General features: G+C 42.4%; 2 protein-coding genes across 2 annotated transcripts in view; both read right to left on the bottom strand.

The window, feature by feature from the left end:
• LOC114688528 (carcinoembryonic antigen-related cell adhesion molecule 1-like) overlaps positions 1-17487 on the bottom strand; it is an 875221-nt gene that overhangs the window by 643365 nt on the left and 214369 nt on the right. The window lies entirely within an intron of this gene.
• Cxcl17 (C-X-C motif chemokine ligand 17) lies at positions 254-16709 on the bottom strand. Its single transcript, XM_028859975.2, has 4 exons — positions 16476-16709; positions 3347-3427; positions 2641-2742; positions 254-981 (listed from the first exon to the last, which is right to left on the bottom strand). Exons 1-4 carry the CDS (start codon positions 16552-16554, stop codon positions 884-886), a joined length of 360 nt encoding a protein of 119 aa, XP_028715808.1. The 5' UTR covers positions 16555-16709; the 3' UTR covers positions 254-883.

The following is a 17487-nucleotide window of genomic DNA, read 5'->3' as shown; positions in this document are numbered from 1 at the left end:
AACAGGGCAAAGGGTGACATGTGGATTGAATGTGAGTAAGTCAGACCCCATTTGCTTGAAATAATTGATACTCATATATCATACATTTGCATTATATATATATACATATATATATGCACTATTTATTTTATTTGCTAATTTCCTAATGGTCAAGTGAGACCAATAGGAGGCTCAGGTTTCTTTGATTCTTTTAGGGCAAACAGAAGAGATAAGTGTCCTGGTACCAAACACCAGGAGCTAAACACCGAGATACTGCAAGGTAAAATTTATTCATGGCTGGGCATAACTTACAGTCCCCTCCTTGGGAGTAGGAGAATGTAAGCTGCAGCAGAGAGAATCTTATATGGGTCTTCCATGACCTCTGCAAGCAAGCAAAGCTTAAACAAAAGCAGAACTTTTTGCTGTTAGCATTTAGCACAAACACATTGTCGAAGTTTTTGAAATCATTGTGATTGGCCAGTTTCAGAAAGTCTATCAAACTGACCTGGTTTCTCAGAAGGTCTTTGTAGTCTGTTGCTTAAACACACACACACACACACACACACACACACACACACACACACACACACACAATAGGAACATGAATCTTATTTCACCTAAGAAATAAAAGTACCAACATCAAGATTCTGGGAACAGACCTGGGAGCTGAATAAAAAGAGGAAGGGAGACTCTGTCATTTTAAATTATTTAACCCATATTGAAATCAATAGTGATGAGAGAAGATGGCAATAGAGAGCACAGTAGCCAATATGCTGGGCAGTGCCTTCTGAGAGCACTGGGATGCTTTTGGTGAGAATGGGGGTAGGGAGAACAAGAACATGCCCGAGGGTTGATCACCTCTTTTTCACTGAGAGTGTTCACTTGAAAGAGTAGAATCTCAGAACTATAAGGGCAGAGCAAAACTTGCTAGTTGACATCGTTTGAGAAATTGTTGGCAGGTTCTGGAGGGCTTGTTTGGCTTCCTGTGGTGCTTTTGGTGTCCTAGAGCACAAATAAAAGGGGATGCTGTCATCAAAAACTTACAAATACTTTGTTTTATTTATTTATTTTGTGTGTGTGTGTGTGTGTGTGTGTGTGTGTGTGTGTGTGTGTGTGTGTGTATGTCCCTGAGTGGGTTAGAATAGAATTTCAGATCTCCTGGAGCTGGAGTTACAGGTGGTTGGGAGCCACCTGACAAGGGTGCTGGGAACCAAACTACGGACCTCTGATTTTATTTCGAGACAGGGTCTCTCTGTGTAGCCCTGGCTGTCCGGGAACTCACTCTGTAGACCAGGCTGGCCTCAAATTCAGAGATCTGCCTGCCTCTGCCTCCTGAGTTCTGGGATTAAAGGCATGCACCACCACTGCTTGGCTACTCTGGTCCTCTGAAAGAGCAGCAAGTGCTTGTAACTGTTGTTCTGTCTCTTCAGCTCCTTTAAAAGCGTTGCAAAGTGCAAAGTTTAATTTTTATGTAAACTTTTGAAATTATGAGATGTGCCTGGCTGTGGTGGTGCATGCCCTCAATCTCTGCACTCAAGAGGCAGAGGTTGGTGGATCTCCATGGGTTCAAGACCAGCCTGGTCTACAAAGTGAGAGATCTAGGACAGTCAGGGCTATATACAGAAACCTTGTCTTGAAAAACCAAACCAAGGGCAGGGGGGCAGCACAAACCAGAATCAAAAAGCCAAACAAGAGTGGAAGAGATGGCTTACCAGGTAAGACATTTGCCAAACTTTATGACCTGAGTTCAATCCCAGAGACTGATATGGCAGAAAGAGAGAACCGACTCACAACTTTCTTCTCTGACCTCCACACATGTGATGCTATATGTAAACACACACACACACACACACACACACACACACACACACACACACACACGTACATTATAAATAAAATGATAATTTATAAAACAATGGTTTATTTGTGTGTATCTGTGGTGTGCATATATGTAGGGTTGCACTCATGCCATAGTAGAAATTTGGAAGCTGAGGGCATCTTGCAGGAGTCTGTTCTCTCTTTCTATCATGTGGGTCCAGGGAATGAACTCAGCTCGTTAGATTTGGCTGTAAGCACCTTTACCTTCTGAGCCATCTTTTTGGCCCTTGATTTACTTTTTTGTATAATAACATTTTAAAACAGACTGTGGGGCTGGAGAGATGGCTCAGCGACTAAGAGCATGAGTTTGCCCCTTTAGAGGCTCCAGGTTCAATTCCCAGCACCCACATGGTGGTTCAAAGTCATCTGTAACTCCTGTCCCAGGAAATCTGATTCCCTTTTCTGCCTTCAAGGGCACTGCATGTAGGTAGTGCACTTAAATACATGCAGGCAAAATACCCACACACATAAAATGAAAACAAACAAACAAAACAACCAACTGCCAGATGAAGGAAAAGCCCAAATCCTGTTCCACACTGACACTGGTGTCATCTTCAGATATCAACGGGCAGGTCACAGGCTCCCAGTTTCCTTTTACTTTGATAGTTTCAGAATAAGTCTATCTTGATGTTTTTGCTCTTTCTGTTTTCCTACAAGCTGACATTGAATAGAAAGGGGCTGGCTGATGCCTGTGTTTATTTTGGTCTTCTCGGCCTTGCCTCCATCCCTAGTGAGCCCATAGGACTGAGTGTGGTTTAAGCAAGGCCATCCTCTTGAACTTACTGTTTTTTTTCTCACCGCCCTTGACATGATCACAGGGACACTGCTTCCTTTGTGGCTCCAGCACTGGTGTGGATTCTCTCTTTGGGGTTCTCAGGAACCAATCTGTAACAAGAGGCTACTGCTTAGACAACAAGATTGGTATGTTTGAGAGTAGGATTTGGCAGGGCTTTTTGAGCACTCGGGTGCCTCTTTCTCACAGACTGGGGAAAAGGGTCAACAGGGAACAATGGAGACCTCAAACTATGTGAACCCCAGGATTTCTATGTTGTTTTTGTGTGACCTCTGTGGGTAGGGATTTGCTGACATGTTTAGAGGGGACATTGGGATATCCCTGTGGAAACTGAAAAATGAAGAAGTGAGGCCCAGATGTCTTTTTAGGGCTACATTTCTTCTGCTTTCAATCCTTCCTATAAGGAACATCAGGTTAAGACCAGGATCTAAGATGCTTTTAGGGAACCAGGAAAAAGTAAAAACCTTCCAAGAAGGTACAGGGAATTTGGGAAAAGTGTTGGTGGGGGTGCACAAAGATCCTGGTAGGCATCTAGCTCTTGTCTGACTCAGGGAGAAAGCAGGCATTAGTGCTGCATCTGGTGGGAGGCTGAGGTTAGCTCAGACAACATCTGTCCTGGTCTCGGAGGGGCTCAAGGGAGATGAAGGTTTAGGGTCACAATGGCACCAACTCTGTGGTTAAGGCTGAATTACTGACCTCTGCATTCACATTCTTGGCCGCCTTCCTGGAGCCATCTTCTAGAAGCCTGGCGTTGGCCTCCATGGCTTCTGGCGACTCCTGTTGGAGGCAAACACATGTGGTTAACTTCCAGATACTGGAAAGGGAAAGCTCTCTGTGCTCCTCTCCTCTAGTGTTGTGCTACCTGAGTACCTAGATCAACACAATCTCTGTTTGTATGTGTCTCTGTCTGTCTGTCCTACCTTCCACTGCTGAGCTGTAGGGAACTCCAAAAGAAGGATATTGTAAAATGGGTAAAGAACTGAGACCTAAAAATCTATCCTAAACCCTGGAGAGATGACCCAGTGGTTAAAGGCACTTGCTGCTCTTGCAGAGAAAACCCAGATTTGAGTCCCATCACCTATGTGGTGGCTTGCAATCATCTGTAATCATCTAGTTTCAGGGGATCCAGTGACCTCTGCTGACTTCCACAGACACTCATGTACAAAGCAAAAATAAATCTTAAAAGAAAAAAAAATCAGGCCCACTGAAAACCTTAGCTGAGAAAGTGAAGAAAATGGCTTCTGAATCTAAGGGAAGACATGATGGGGTTATTAGGACTGCAACCTCCACATCCCTCATTAAAATACTGGTAACTTAGGTGAGAGCAAAGAGCAGATAACTGTAAATCAAAATTTCCACTTGAACTCTAAGTTGATGTGTTTGAATCCACAATTCAATTGACTATTAATAGAATGGTATTTGTGTTTGTTCCTCTGGGACAGACACATTGCATCCAAGCCTATATTGTTATCTGATTCTACCACCTCCATGTATTTGAGACAAGGTCTTGCTATGCAGCTCAGTGTTCATCTGGCTCCTGGCCTTCAGTGATCCATCTGAATCTGCTTCCTGGTAGCTGTGATTATTGGTGCTTTCCACCAAGCCCACCCCTAAAATATTTCGATGACAAAAGAAGATGAAGGTTTAAGGGCTGGTGATAGCTTAGCTGGGACCTGCTGCCAAGCTTGACAACCTGAGTTCCATCTTTGGGACTCATATGGTAGAAGAAGAATATTGGCTCTTGAGGTCTGTCTTCTGACTTTCACATATTTCCTGTGTGTGGCATGTGTACCCACCCACAGAAAAATACATTAATTAGATATAATACAAAATTTGTCTTAGGGTTTTTATTGCTGTGATAAAACACCATAAACTAAAAGCAACTTTGGAAAGAAAGGGTTTATTTCACCTTACAACTCTCAGGTCACACTCCATCACTTCTTGAGGGAAGGCAAGGTAGGAACTCAAGGTTGGAACCTGGAGGTAGAAACTGATGCAGATGTCATGGAGGAAAGGCTGTTTACTGACTTGTTCCTCCTGGCTTGCTCAGTTTGCTTTCTTATATATCCCAAGACTACCTGCCTAGGGGTCTCACTGCCTATAGTGAGCTGGGCCCTCCCACATCAATCATTAATCAAGAAAACACTCTACATCTTTCCTACTGGCCAATCTTAAGTAGGCATTTTCTCAACTGAGGTTCCTGCTTTTCAGATGACTTTAGTGTGGTGATATATTTTTGTAATCTAAGAAATAAAGCTATTCTGAAGATCAGAGGACAGAGCCAGCCACAGAGTTAGCCACAGAGGTCAGGCAGTGGTGGCACACACCTTTAATCCTAGCACTCCGGAGGCAGAGATAGAGATCCGCCTGGATCTCTGTGAGTTCAAGGCCACCCTAGACTACATGAGATTAATCCAGTCTAAAAGAAACAGAGCCAGGCAGTGGTGGCACACACCTTTAATCCCAGCATTTGAGATTGCATGCCTTTGCTACCAGCATTTGGGAAGCACACACACCATTAATCCCAGCAGTAGGAAGGTTGAGACAGAAAGTGATATGACTGGGCAGAGAAAGGTATATAAGGTGTGAGGAGACAGGAACCGAAAAGCCCTTTGGGCTGAGGACTCAGAGCATTCGGTCACAAGATTCGTGGAGTTGTTGAGGTGAGAAGTGGCTATGGCTTGTTCCTTTGTCTCTCTGATCTTTAAGTATTTACCCCAATATCTGGCTCCGGGTTTTTATTATAAGACCACTTAGGATTTGAGCAGCACCCTAGTTTGTGTCAAATTGACAACACACAACTAGGGTAAAATTATAAAAAAGATAAAGGCTTATAGATTTGAGAATCTCAAGCTAGAACTGGGCTCACATGACACCTCCTCTAATTTTAGTTGGCAATGTTTCCTGTTAAAACCAATAATGCCAGATTAGAAATATAGCTAAGTTTATATGCTCGTCTAACATGTATGATACTCTGGATTTGATCCATAGCACCATGAAAACAATCAAATATGCCTACATATGTTTCTTACTGTGTTTAAACTATTCTTTCTTTGAGACAGGGTCTCCATATTATAGCTGGGGTTGGACCAGCTTCCACCTGATTACCCAGCTTCCACCTCCACCATTGCCCAGCTCATTTTTGTTGTTATTTTTGGTTGGGAAAGGGTCTTGCTATGTGGTCCAGCTGTCTTTGAACCTTCAGCAATCTCTCTAACCCTGATTCTAATTGTTGGGATTACAGATGAGTACTGTGCTTGAATTATTCTTGTGTAATTTGTGACTTGAAATCTGTTATGGCCTGAATGCTATCCTCCCAAATTCACATACTAAAGATCTAACCTCTACTTCCTCAGAATGAGTATATTTGGAGATAGAGTTTTGAAAATGGCAATTAAGCTAAAATGATGCTTTTGTGGAGTTGATTAATCCATTTTTATAAGAAAATGAGCCATTTTATAAGAAAAAGGTTGTGGTGGCACATACCTTTAATCCCAGCTCTAGGGAGGCAGAGGCAGGAGAATCTCTGTGGGTTCCAGGCCAGCCTTATCTACACTGTAAGTTCCAGGACAGCCAGGACTACACAGAGAAAACCTGTCCCTGTCTCAAACAAAATAAAACAAAAAGACCTTAAGGATGTACACACAGAGGAAAAACCATGTGACTGGTGATATGGCAAGACGCTAACAGAATATGTCTCCTTAAAGCCTCTGTGTTGGGGCTGAGGAAACAGGGCAGCAGTTAAGAGCACTTACTGCCGTTGCAGAGGACCTGGGTTGGGGCAGTTCATAACTTACTGTAACTCCAGTTCCAGGGGACCTGACTCCCTCTTCTGGCCTCCGGGACACTGCATGCATGTGGTGCACATACCACATGTGGGCAAAGCATTCATATACATAAAATACAATAAATGAAACTTTAAAAAAAGCCTTCTATGTTGGAATTCTAGTCCCTAATGTGATTATATTAGGAAGTGGGGCCTTTGTGGGGTTAATTAGGTCATGAAGGTAGAACTCCCAGGAGTGGGACTTGTGTCCTTGTGGAAAGGGACCCCCGAGAACCCTCAATTTCCACTGTTTGAGAATTGTCTGCACACTGTGAGATGAATCTTACTTCAATTCAATCATGCCAAAACTCTGATCTCAGAAACCCTACTTTTGAAACTATGACAAATAAATTTCTGCTGGTTCTAAGCCATCCAGTCAACAGTGGGACTCTATCACAGTCTCAACTAAGATTGCAGCTATTTGTCAGCCAAAGACAGAGGCTTTAGAAGAGATTCAGACCTTCTGGTACCTCAGTCTTGGATTCCCAGTCTCCAGAAATGTGAGAAAATCAAATTTGTCCCTAAAGCCACTCCAACTGTGGTATCTTGTTATGACACTCCTAACAAATATAGACAAAACCTTTTTCCTGTAGTCAGAAGTTTCTCTGGTCCTGTCCCACCCCATGGCCAGGATGGATCTCTCCCACCTGCAACTGGCAGCTGCTTGGTCCCAAGTAAACACACAGAGGCTTATATTAATTGTCAGCTGTATGGCCTATGGGTTAGACTTCTTGCTAGCTAACTAGCTATTATAACTTAACTCAACCCATTTCTATTAATCTATATGTAGCCATGTGGCCATGGCTTTACCAGTCTGTTGGCATGTTGCTCCTTGGACAGCAGGCTGGCATCTCCCGGCTACTCTCCTTTCTTCTTCCTGTCTTTCTCTTGGATTTCCTGCCTGGCTATAACCTGACTTGCCATAGGCCAGAGCAGCTTCTGTATTAACCAATCATAGCAACACGTATTCACAGCATACCAAAAGACATCCCCACAGCATTCTCCTCCACTAACTTCAGAATCAGTGGTTCAGTACTGACAGAGCTCATTGCTCCTGACACATGGTAGGCATTTAGTGTTTGTTCAGTAGGTGCATGGACAAGCGTTTGGAGAGGGCCTCCTTTAGAGATTATCTGGTTCAATTCAAGCCTCCTGCTTCCATACTTGTGCCCTTTCTGCCACATAGATGGATGGTATTGCATCATTTCCCAGTGCTGTTTTCCAATGTTCTCATGTGCTGTTTTGAGCACTATTAAAATTAGATGGGCACAGCCTTTGCCTTCTATTTTTTTCTAGCATTTTCTCCTTGTGTGACCTCTATTCCTCATTTCATCAAAAAGCCATAAAACATTAAAACCAGAAGAAATCTTGTAGATGATTTAGTTGGATCCCTAAAGACAGAAGTTTTTAAATTCTAAGTGATCACATTTAGATATGTAGAAATGGTAATCCAATTGGAGAAAAAATTTGAAAGTACAATAAACTTCATCATCATCATCATCATCATAATTCTGAGGTAAGGTCTCTTGTAGTTCAGGATAGTCTTGAACTTACTACAGAAGTGAGGATGACATCGAACTCCAGATCCTTCTGTTTCTATCTCCCAAGTGCTAGAATTACAGGTGAGTGGTGTGATGCCCTGCTCAAGAACACATTATTTTTTATTTAATTTTGATTTTTTAAGATGTATTTTATTTTTTGTGTATGAGTATTTTGCCTGCATGTATGTATGTGCACCACTTGCATGCCTGGTGCCCTTGGAGTCTAGAAGAGATCCTTGGATCCTCTGGAACTGTTATGGATGGTCGTGAGCCGCCATGTGAGTGCTGGGAATCAGTTCTGATTCCTCTGCAGGAGCAGTCAGTGCTTTTAACTATGGAGCCATCCCTTCAGCCCCAACTTGTACCAATCTTTATGTTTATTTACTTCTTAATTTTCCTCTAAATTTATTTTACAAAGTAGTCTCACTTTGTGTGGAATTATAAATTTAGTATATTCTTAGTATGCTTGTCTTTACTCCCCTCTCCTCCTCTTTCTCTTTGTTTCTGTCTTGTTGAGTAGCCCAGATTAGTCTAGCAGACCATACTGGGATACTTTCTTTTCTAATGGGTTAAAACAATCATGTTATTACTAAGGATATTAAAAGCAAATTTATGTTTCATCAAAAATTAGTCTTGGTTAATGCTTGCCCAGTGGACTTTCTATCCAGATAGGCCTGGGGCTTCCCACTGGCTCTGTCACTTAACTGCATGATGTATACTTCTTGGATCTGTGAGTCTCTGACTTGCAAAACAAGGGTAAGTAATGCCCAACTTGCTGAAGAATAAATTAATTACTGTGAATGTCCTGTGTCCAGACACATGTTCAGGACATGAGTGTTATTACGGTTGTTACTGAGGACTACTAGTTGTTTTCTTCCTTCCTTCCCTTCCCCCTCTTCCACATCTCCCTACCCCTTTGCCCCATGTAGTTCAGGTTGACCTCAAACTTGATAAATAGCTGAGGATAACCTTGAACTCTTAACCTTTCTACCTCAGCCTCTGGGTGCTGGGATTTCAGGCATGTGTCAACATACCTGGCTTCTAGTTGTTTTCTGAAGACAGTGAATCTCTCATTAGCTCCTGGCTTTGTACTGGCAGGCTGAGCAAAAGTTAATTCTACTTGTTAAGACACTACCAAATCTGTCTTCCTCTTCAATCTCCTTTTCCTCCAGACAGGGTCTCATTATTCTCCTTGCCTGCAGCTTTCTGTGTAGACCTGGCTGGTCTTGAACTTGCAGAGATCTCCTTGCCTTTGCCTCCCACATACTGGGATTACAAGTATGTGCCACCATGCTAAGCTGATATATCAGTATTTTGATTTGCCAGGTCTACCACATACATACTGGGATTACAAGTATGTGCCACCATGCTAAGCTGATATATCATTATTTTGATTTGCCAGGTCTACCACATATTTACTTTGTGATTTTTTTTAAAAGATAGGTTGCTTAAGTTGCTGTAATTTGTAAAATACGGCTGATAGTATGTGTGTGCTGTTTCCCATCTCTGTCTCCCTCCAGAAGGGCTACATAGAAGCAACAGCTCCTCCTAGCAAAGGACGTGTTTCAGCACCCAAGACAAGAACCAGGGATTCTTGGAAATAGCTGATTCCAGGGAGCAGGAAAGTATAAGACAAGCCTGAAACTTCTTGTGTCAGAAAGTAAGGAACTGCCAAAAAAAAAAAAAAAAAAAAAAAAAAAAAGATGAAGACATTAAAAAAAGACTATGGAAACCAACTTGAAGGACAATGTGAATAACATAATAAATGATGGTAGTAGTGGGTTACCTATGAGTTTCTGAGTCTATACAGGTAAAAACAAGTAGGTGAAAGGAAGAAGGCCTGAAGGCCTGGAGAGATGGGTCAGTGTTTATAAGCCCTTACTTCTCTTCCAGAGGACGTGAGTTCGGTTCCTAGCTCCCACATCAGGTGGCTCATAACTGCCTTTAATTTTACCTCTAGGGATATGACATTTTCTCTGGCCTCCATAGACACAGGCACACATAAATAAAAATAAAAATAAATCTTAAAAAGTAAATAAAAGGTGGCACACGCCTTTAATCACAGCACTCGGGAGGCAGAGGCAGGTGGATCTCTGTGAGTTCGAGGCCAGCCTGGGCTACAGGGTGAGTTCTAGGACAGGCTCCAAAGCTACACAGAGAAACCCTGTCTCAAAAAACCAAAATAAATAAATAAATGAATGAATGAATAACTAAAAGGAAGAGCCTTTTCTGTTTTCTAAGTTTTATTTTTATTATTTATGCATATGTATGTGTATGTGTGTGCATATATGAATGTAGGTGTAAGCATTCCCATAGGAATAGCACTTAGTAACTATTAGTTAAGTGCTTAGGTTTCTAAGTTCACAGTGATTCTATGGCTCTATGCCAGGGTATGACGGTGTTTTTTCTTGTTGCTGCTAGTGTGTGTATATATGTGTGTATCAGTGGGGATTAGACATAGAATCCCATATATGCTGTGATAGTTTCAATGTAATTGGCCCCCATAAACTCATAGGGAGTGGCACTATTAGGAGGTGTGGCTTTGTTGGAGTGGGTGTGGCTTTGTTGAAGGAAGTGTGTCACTGGGGCAGGCTTTGAGGTCTCATATATGCTCAAGCCACACCCAGTGTCTCAGAGCACTTCCTGTTGCCCTTGAGTCAAGATGTAGGACTCTCATCTCCTTCTCCAGCACCAAGTCTGCCTGCATATCATCGTGTCTTGCCATGATGATAATTGACCAAACCTCTGAAACTGTAAGCCAGCCCCAATTAAATATTTCCCTATTTCCCTTTATAAGAGTTGCCATGGCCATGGTGTCTCTTCACAGCAATAGAAATCCTAACTGAGACACATTCTAAGCAAGCACCGTGTCACTGAGTTACAGTCCTGCCCCTATTCTTGTTTTGTTTTGTTTCTTAGTTTCCCAGGCTTGCCTTAACTTGTAATCTTCTTGCCTCAGCCTCCCAAACAGCTGGATTTACAGTCCCAAACTTTCTACTTAAGTCTGGTGCTGAACAATTCTTTACTGTGTAGACCTCTATCCACTAACCACCAATAGCAAACCTTCAGTTGAGAAAGCTAAAAATACCATACCCCTGCAAGGGACCACTCAAAGTTGATAAACACAGCTCTACAGCAACATTTACAAGCCTGGATCCACATTTAAACTCCCCCAGACACATGCCTTGAACTTGCCATTTGCTTTGCAGCCTTGAAAGTAGTTCAAGTCATGTAACTTCTTTGAGCCTCCAGATGGCGCTGTCACAAACCACATGGGCTTTTCCAAACCAAAAAGTTTCACAATGTTCACATAGGTCTGAGCCAATTAGGAAATGACCATACATAATCTCTAAATCAATTCTCAAAATAAAAATTTATCTTACAAGCTAGAGTGTTGGCTCGGTGGTTAAGACTGCAGATGCCACCTTTACCAGCATGGTCACTGGTAAGGAGCAAGAAAGGCACTTGGGACTTGGGACTTTTTTCCATGTGCTGTGCTGGGAAGGACACATTACTTTTGTGATGCTTTACATTTTAAATTATCATTTGTGTACATGGTGTGGATGGGGGAGGTGTGACTGCCGTAGCACATGTATGGAGCTTAGAGGAGAACTTTGTGGAGTAGTCTGTTCTTCCCTTCCGCTTTTATGTAGGTTCTGGGTATCAAACTCAGGTCACCAGACTTCCACTGAGGCCCTTGCCAGCCCTTCTGTGATATCTGTGCACAAAGTAAATAAGCAGAACTTAATCATGAGGAAACACTGGAAAAACCTGTACTGAGGACATTCTACTTTCCAGTACTCTTACAAAATATACCAAGAACTCCTGGGAAGGAGGTAGAAAGACTTAGAAGCCATGCCAGCTTGGAGGACACCAAGGTGTCATGACAGCTTTATTCACTGTGAGTTCTGAAGTGGTCTTTGTACTAGGAAAAGGATGTTAGTGGAATAATTAGGACACTGAATATTTGAGGAATTAGCCAATGTTACTGTGTTAATGACACTTTCCTGTTTTTTAAAATTTTGATTTTCTGTGTGTGGGTGTTTTGCCTGCATGTACATCTGTGAACCACTGGTGTGTCTGGTGACTGAAGAGGCCAGAAGAGGGCATCAGATGCCCCAGAACTGGAGTTACAGACATCTGTAAGCCACTATCAAGATGCTAGGATTTGGACCCAAGTTCTCTGAAAGAGCAGACAGTGATTTTAACCACGGAACTATCTCTTCAGCCCCTTTTGTTTTTAAAGATTTATTTTTATTTTATGTATATCAGTCTTTCATGTATGACTATGCACTGTATGTATGTAGTGTCCACAGAGGTCAGATCCCCTGGGACTGGAGTTACACAGAGTTGTGAGCAACCACATGGGTGCAGGGAATCAAACCCTGGATTTTCTGGAAGAACAACCAGTGCTCTTAACGTTGAGCTATCTCTCCTACTGTTTTTTTTTTAAATTTAATAAAAAATACTATTTATTTATGTGTATGCACACACACATGCACATTCCTGCCTTTGTGTGTGAATGTGTCATAGTGCATCTGTGGAGGTCAAAGGACAACTTTCAGCAGTCTGTTCTTCTTCCATCACGTGGCCCTGGGTTTTAAACTCAGGTGTCATTCTTGGCAAAGCAATACTTTACCTGCTGAATAGTTCCCTTCCCTTTTCTGTTTTTAGTTTTTTCGAGACAGGGTTTCTCTGTGTAGCCCTGGCTGTCCTAGAATTAAGTATCTCTGTAGACCAGGCTGGTCTTGAACTCACAGAGATCTGCCTGCCTCTGTATCCTGAGTGCTGGGATTAAAGGTGTGGGCCACCACTTCTCAAGCAACTCTTTTTTAATTAAAAAAAAAAAAGTCTTGATCATGGTATTATGATAAAATGTTAAATGAGGGCAATGAGATTGCTCAGTAGTTAGAGGTGCCTACCACCAGGCTTGACTACCTGAGTTCAGCTCCAAAACATGATAGAAGGCAAGAACTAACTCATAAAAGTTGTCCTCTGACCCACATACTCCAGGCACCATGGACCCCCAAATAAATAAATAAAAACTTTAAAAAAGCTATTTAAAAAAAACCTGAAAAATATATTGGAACTCTTTTCTTAACATTTTGAAAGCATGAAAAATAAAAAAAAACCAAAATGTATGAAATTAAATATTTATTTTATATGTATGTATGCTCCTGGGGATGTGTGCACCATATATGTGCAGGTGCTTGAGGAGACTAGAGGAGGATGTTGAATCCCCTGGAGCTGGAATTACAGGCAGTTATGAGTTGCCTAATGTGGCTGCTGGGAACTGTACCTGAATCCTCTGCAAGAGCAGCTGGTGCTCTTAACTGCTGAGCTATCACTCCAAACCCCATTACATTAGATTTTTGTAAGTACAAAATGAGATCACAGTGTATTCATTATAACACTTAAAACAGTGCCTGCAGAACAGGAATTCCTAACACATGCCAGCTATTATCCTAAGTAGTATAATTATGTAATATCACAGCTAGTGAGTAGTCTATTATAGTTTATTCATAATATTCTCATATATTGGTATGTATTCTTTTCTTCTTTCTCCTCTTTTAAAAGTATATTGAGTATAGATGTAGCTATTATGAGGTAAAGTAAGATTAGACTAAAAAAATTTGTTATGTGTACGAGTGTTTTGCCTGCACATATGTATGACAGTTGTTAGCCACCATGTGGGTGATGGGAATCAAACCAGGTCCTTTGGAAAAGCAGCTGGGGCTCTTAACCACCGAGCCAACACTCTAGCTTGTAAGATAAATTTTTATTTTGAGAATTGATTTAGAGATTATGTATGGTCATTTCCTAATTGGCTCAGACCTATGTGAACATTGTGAAACTTTTTGGTTTGGAAAAGCCCATGTGGTTTGTGACAGCGCCATCTGGAGGCTCAAAGAAGTTACATGACTTGAACTACTTTCAAGGTTGCAAAGCAAATGGCAAGTTCAAGGCATGTGTCTGGGGGAGTTTAAATGTGGATCCAGGCTTGTAAATGTTGCTGTAGAGCTGTGTTTATCAACTTTGAGTGGTCCCTTGCAGGGGTATGGTATTTTTAGCTTTCTCAACTGAAGGTTTGCTATTGGTGGTTAGTGGATAGAGGTCTACACAGTAAAGAATTGTTCAGCACCAGACTTAAGTAGAAAGTTTGGGACTGTAAATCCAGCTGTTTGGGAGGCTGAGGCAAGAAGATTACAAGTTAAGGCAAGCCTGGGAAACTAAGAAACAAAACAAAACAAAACAAGAATAGGGGCAGGACTGTAACTCAGTGACACGGTGCTTGCTTAGAATGTGTCTCAGTTAGGATTTCTATTGCTGTGAAGAGACACCATGGCCATGGCAACTCTTATAAAGGGAAATAGGGAAATATTTCATTGGGCTGGCTTACAGTTTCAGAGGTTTGGTCAATTATCATCATGGCAAGACACGATGATATGCAGGCAGACTTGGTGCTGGAGAAGGAGATGAGAGTCCTACATCTTGACCCAAGGGCAACAGGAAGTGCTCTGAGACACTGGGTGTGGCTTGAGCATATATGAGACCTCAAAGCCTGCCCCAGTGACACACTTCCTTCAACAAAGCCACACCCACTCCAACAAAGCCACACCTCCTAATAGTGCCACTCCCTATGAGTTTATGGGGGCCAATTACATTGAAACTATCACAGCATATATGGGATTCTATGTCTAATCCCCACTGATACACACATATATACACACACTAGCAGCAACAAGAAAAAACACCGTCATACCCTGGCATAGAGCCATAGAATCACTGTGAACTTAGAAACCTAAGCACTTGGGTTGGATAGATGGCTCAGGGGTTAAGAGCACTGGCTGTTCTTCCATAGGTCCTGAGTTCAATTCCCAGCAACCACATGGTGGCTCACAACCATCTACAATGAGATCTGGCTCCCTCTTCTGGCCTGCAGACAGAACACTCACTGTATACATAATAAATAAATAAATCTTTAAAAAAAAAAAAAAGAAACCTAAGCACTTAACTAATAGTTACTAAGTGCTATGCTAGATTGTGTGAGGGTTATGGAAATGAGACAACAGTTTGTGCCACCAAGGTGGTAAAGGTTACAGTCTGCAGAGCAGGAGGATAGGTAGAAGAGCTGAATCCTTACAGTGTGAGGCAGAATATGATACATGCAAAAAGAGTCTTGTTTGAGCTGAACATAGTCAGCAAGGGGAGAGCTGTGTGTGGTTGTGGGAGGAATCAAGGGAGGAATGGGAAGGTGTTAGCTTTTGAGCTGGATGTGTGAGTAAAGTTGAGCTGGTTTGAAAACATAGGACCTGTTGGGAATCAGCAGTCTAGTCTGAGTGGAGCATAGAGTGTATCTTTGCGACTGGAAAAGTGGGTTGCGACTAGAGCTTTGAGTCCATGGGGAGAACTCTAGCCCTGTGTCCATCATAGTGATAGAGATGCTTTTCCTTCCAGAGGGGTGCTTTGGGCCCCAGGATTGTAGAGCCCAGAAATTACCAAAAAGCTTTCTCTAGAAAGGAGAGAAGTTGGACATTGCAGAAGGCAGTTGATCCTAAATTTAGGATTGATGCTGAGTATGCCATAAGTTATTTCACCCCCAAATAGGGGTGGCGTTCTCAAGTAGAAAGGCACATGAACGGAGATGATCTTGCTTCTGTGTGGTTGTTCTGTGAAGGACTGGGCTGCCCTGGCTCTGGTGAAAACTGGAACAGATTTAGAAACACTCCTAAGGCCTGCCTCCCCAAAGGCAAACCATTTTAACAGTGTGCAGTATGAGCTAAGTGTCTGCATGGGCACTACCTAGTGGTAGGACTGCCCTAGTTTGTATCATTGGTGACTTAACCGGCACACTCTAAAAAATATAGGACTCTTAATTTCTTTACTTTCCACCAGAACCCCTCTAGTTGAGCCCTGAGGAAATTTGTGACTTTTCTAGGACAGGTTAGGGGAGGGAAGGGGCAGGGGTCTTGTCTGGGCTCTGTACATGCGTGCATGTTGCCAGCTACAGTTGCAGACACTAAGGCAATGTGTCTTAAAGTTCACAGACTCTTTCGGGATAAGTAGGGTCCTTCCTTTTGGTTAATGAGGATATTGGCACTGAGAAAGACGAACTTAATTGGCCCAACGAGCTGTAGCTAAAAGAACATTTTAATGAGGTGTGTTGGGATTGCCACATTTTCTATTCCTCTTCCCCCATTAATATCAGTTTAATCTTTGGTGTGTGCCTGCTGCAGGTGAGGTGTGAGTTAATATTGAGCAAGGCATGGTGACACATGCTTATAATGCTGGTACTCAGGATACTGAGGTAGGAAGAGTGCAAGTTTCAGTTCAGCCTGGGCTACATATCAAGATCCTGTCTCAAGGGGGAAGAATATTAGATGGGGGAAGGAGGGAAGAGGTAAAGAGGAAGGGATGGAGAGAAATAAAACAGAGAATATGATTTCATCTTATTTACCTGGATTTGAACTGCTGGAGACCATGGACAGGAACGTCAGTGGCAGCAACAGAAGGCAGGAAGAGACTAGAACCTTCATTGTGGCTGTCTGTTGGTGCTCTTGTTGCTTCAAGACTGTGTGGAGTGTCTTCAGTTAGAGACTTTTGATTTCTTGGAATGGCTTGGGTGGGGTAGTGTCAACAATTTAATCCCATGCCAGAGCACCCATTAGAAGGCAAGAACAAGAAGGCGGTGTTGGTGATGTTGGTAACAGATTGGATCAGGTGCTTTACAGGAATGTGGGAGGTAAAACTGGTCAAACAAAAGATATGCAGCACTCTCGAGAATGAAGGAGTGATTGACATCTTGGCAGTGGTCCTTGACTCCTCAACCCTTACTGTGTTATGATTTTGCTCTCTTAGCCTATTTTTCCCACTTGAATTTCCTTGTACCTTTTGGCTGTTTATAGCAAGAAATGGGGCATTGCAGGCTGGCAGAAGAGAGGCTGGCTGGTGTGTTTCCTCTGTCCATCTGTGAAGTACCAGCCATGGAAGTAGTACTGCCTGGGCAGTTGCCCTGTCCTCAAAACTGTTGACAGTGCCCTCCAGTTCCCTAACCACATAAAGGGGAAGCAGAGCTGGAATAAGAAGAGGCAGTTCAAGTTGATTGTGGTAGTGTATGTCTGTGATTCCAGCATTAGGGAGGGAGAGGAGGATTTTGAGTTTGATGACAGAACCTATTTGAAAAACAAGAAGGAAGGAAAGAAAGAAAAACTAACAAAAATGAAGGGCTGGTGGCTGGTAAGCTAACGATCTGAGCTCAGTCCCCCAGGACTCACAGGGTGGAAGAAGAGGACTAATAAGTTGTCTTCTGACTTCCATATTCATTTGGTGGCATGCACACTCCCCTCATCCCTAAATTATTAAAAATGGAGGGTTAGGATATAGCTTAGTCATAGACTGCTTGTCTAGCATGCACAAGGCTCTGGGTTTGATTCTTAGCACCACAAAAAGCAAATAAAAACAAAGCAACA

Source organism: Peromyscus leucopus, chromosome 1, assembly GCF_004664715.2.
Source record: "Peromyscus leucopus breed LL Stock chromosome 1, UCI_PerLeu_2.1, whole genome shotgun sequence".
Lineage (NCBI taxonomy): Eukaryota > Metazoa > Chordata > Mammalia > Rodentia > Cricetidae > Peromyscus > Peromyscus leucopus.
Note: the sequence above shows the minus strand (reverse complement) of the source record. Positions and strands in the feature narration are given on the sequence as shown.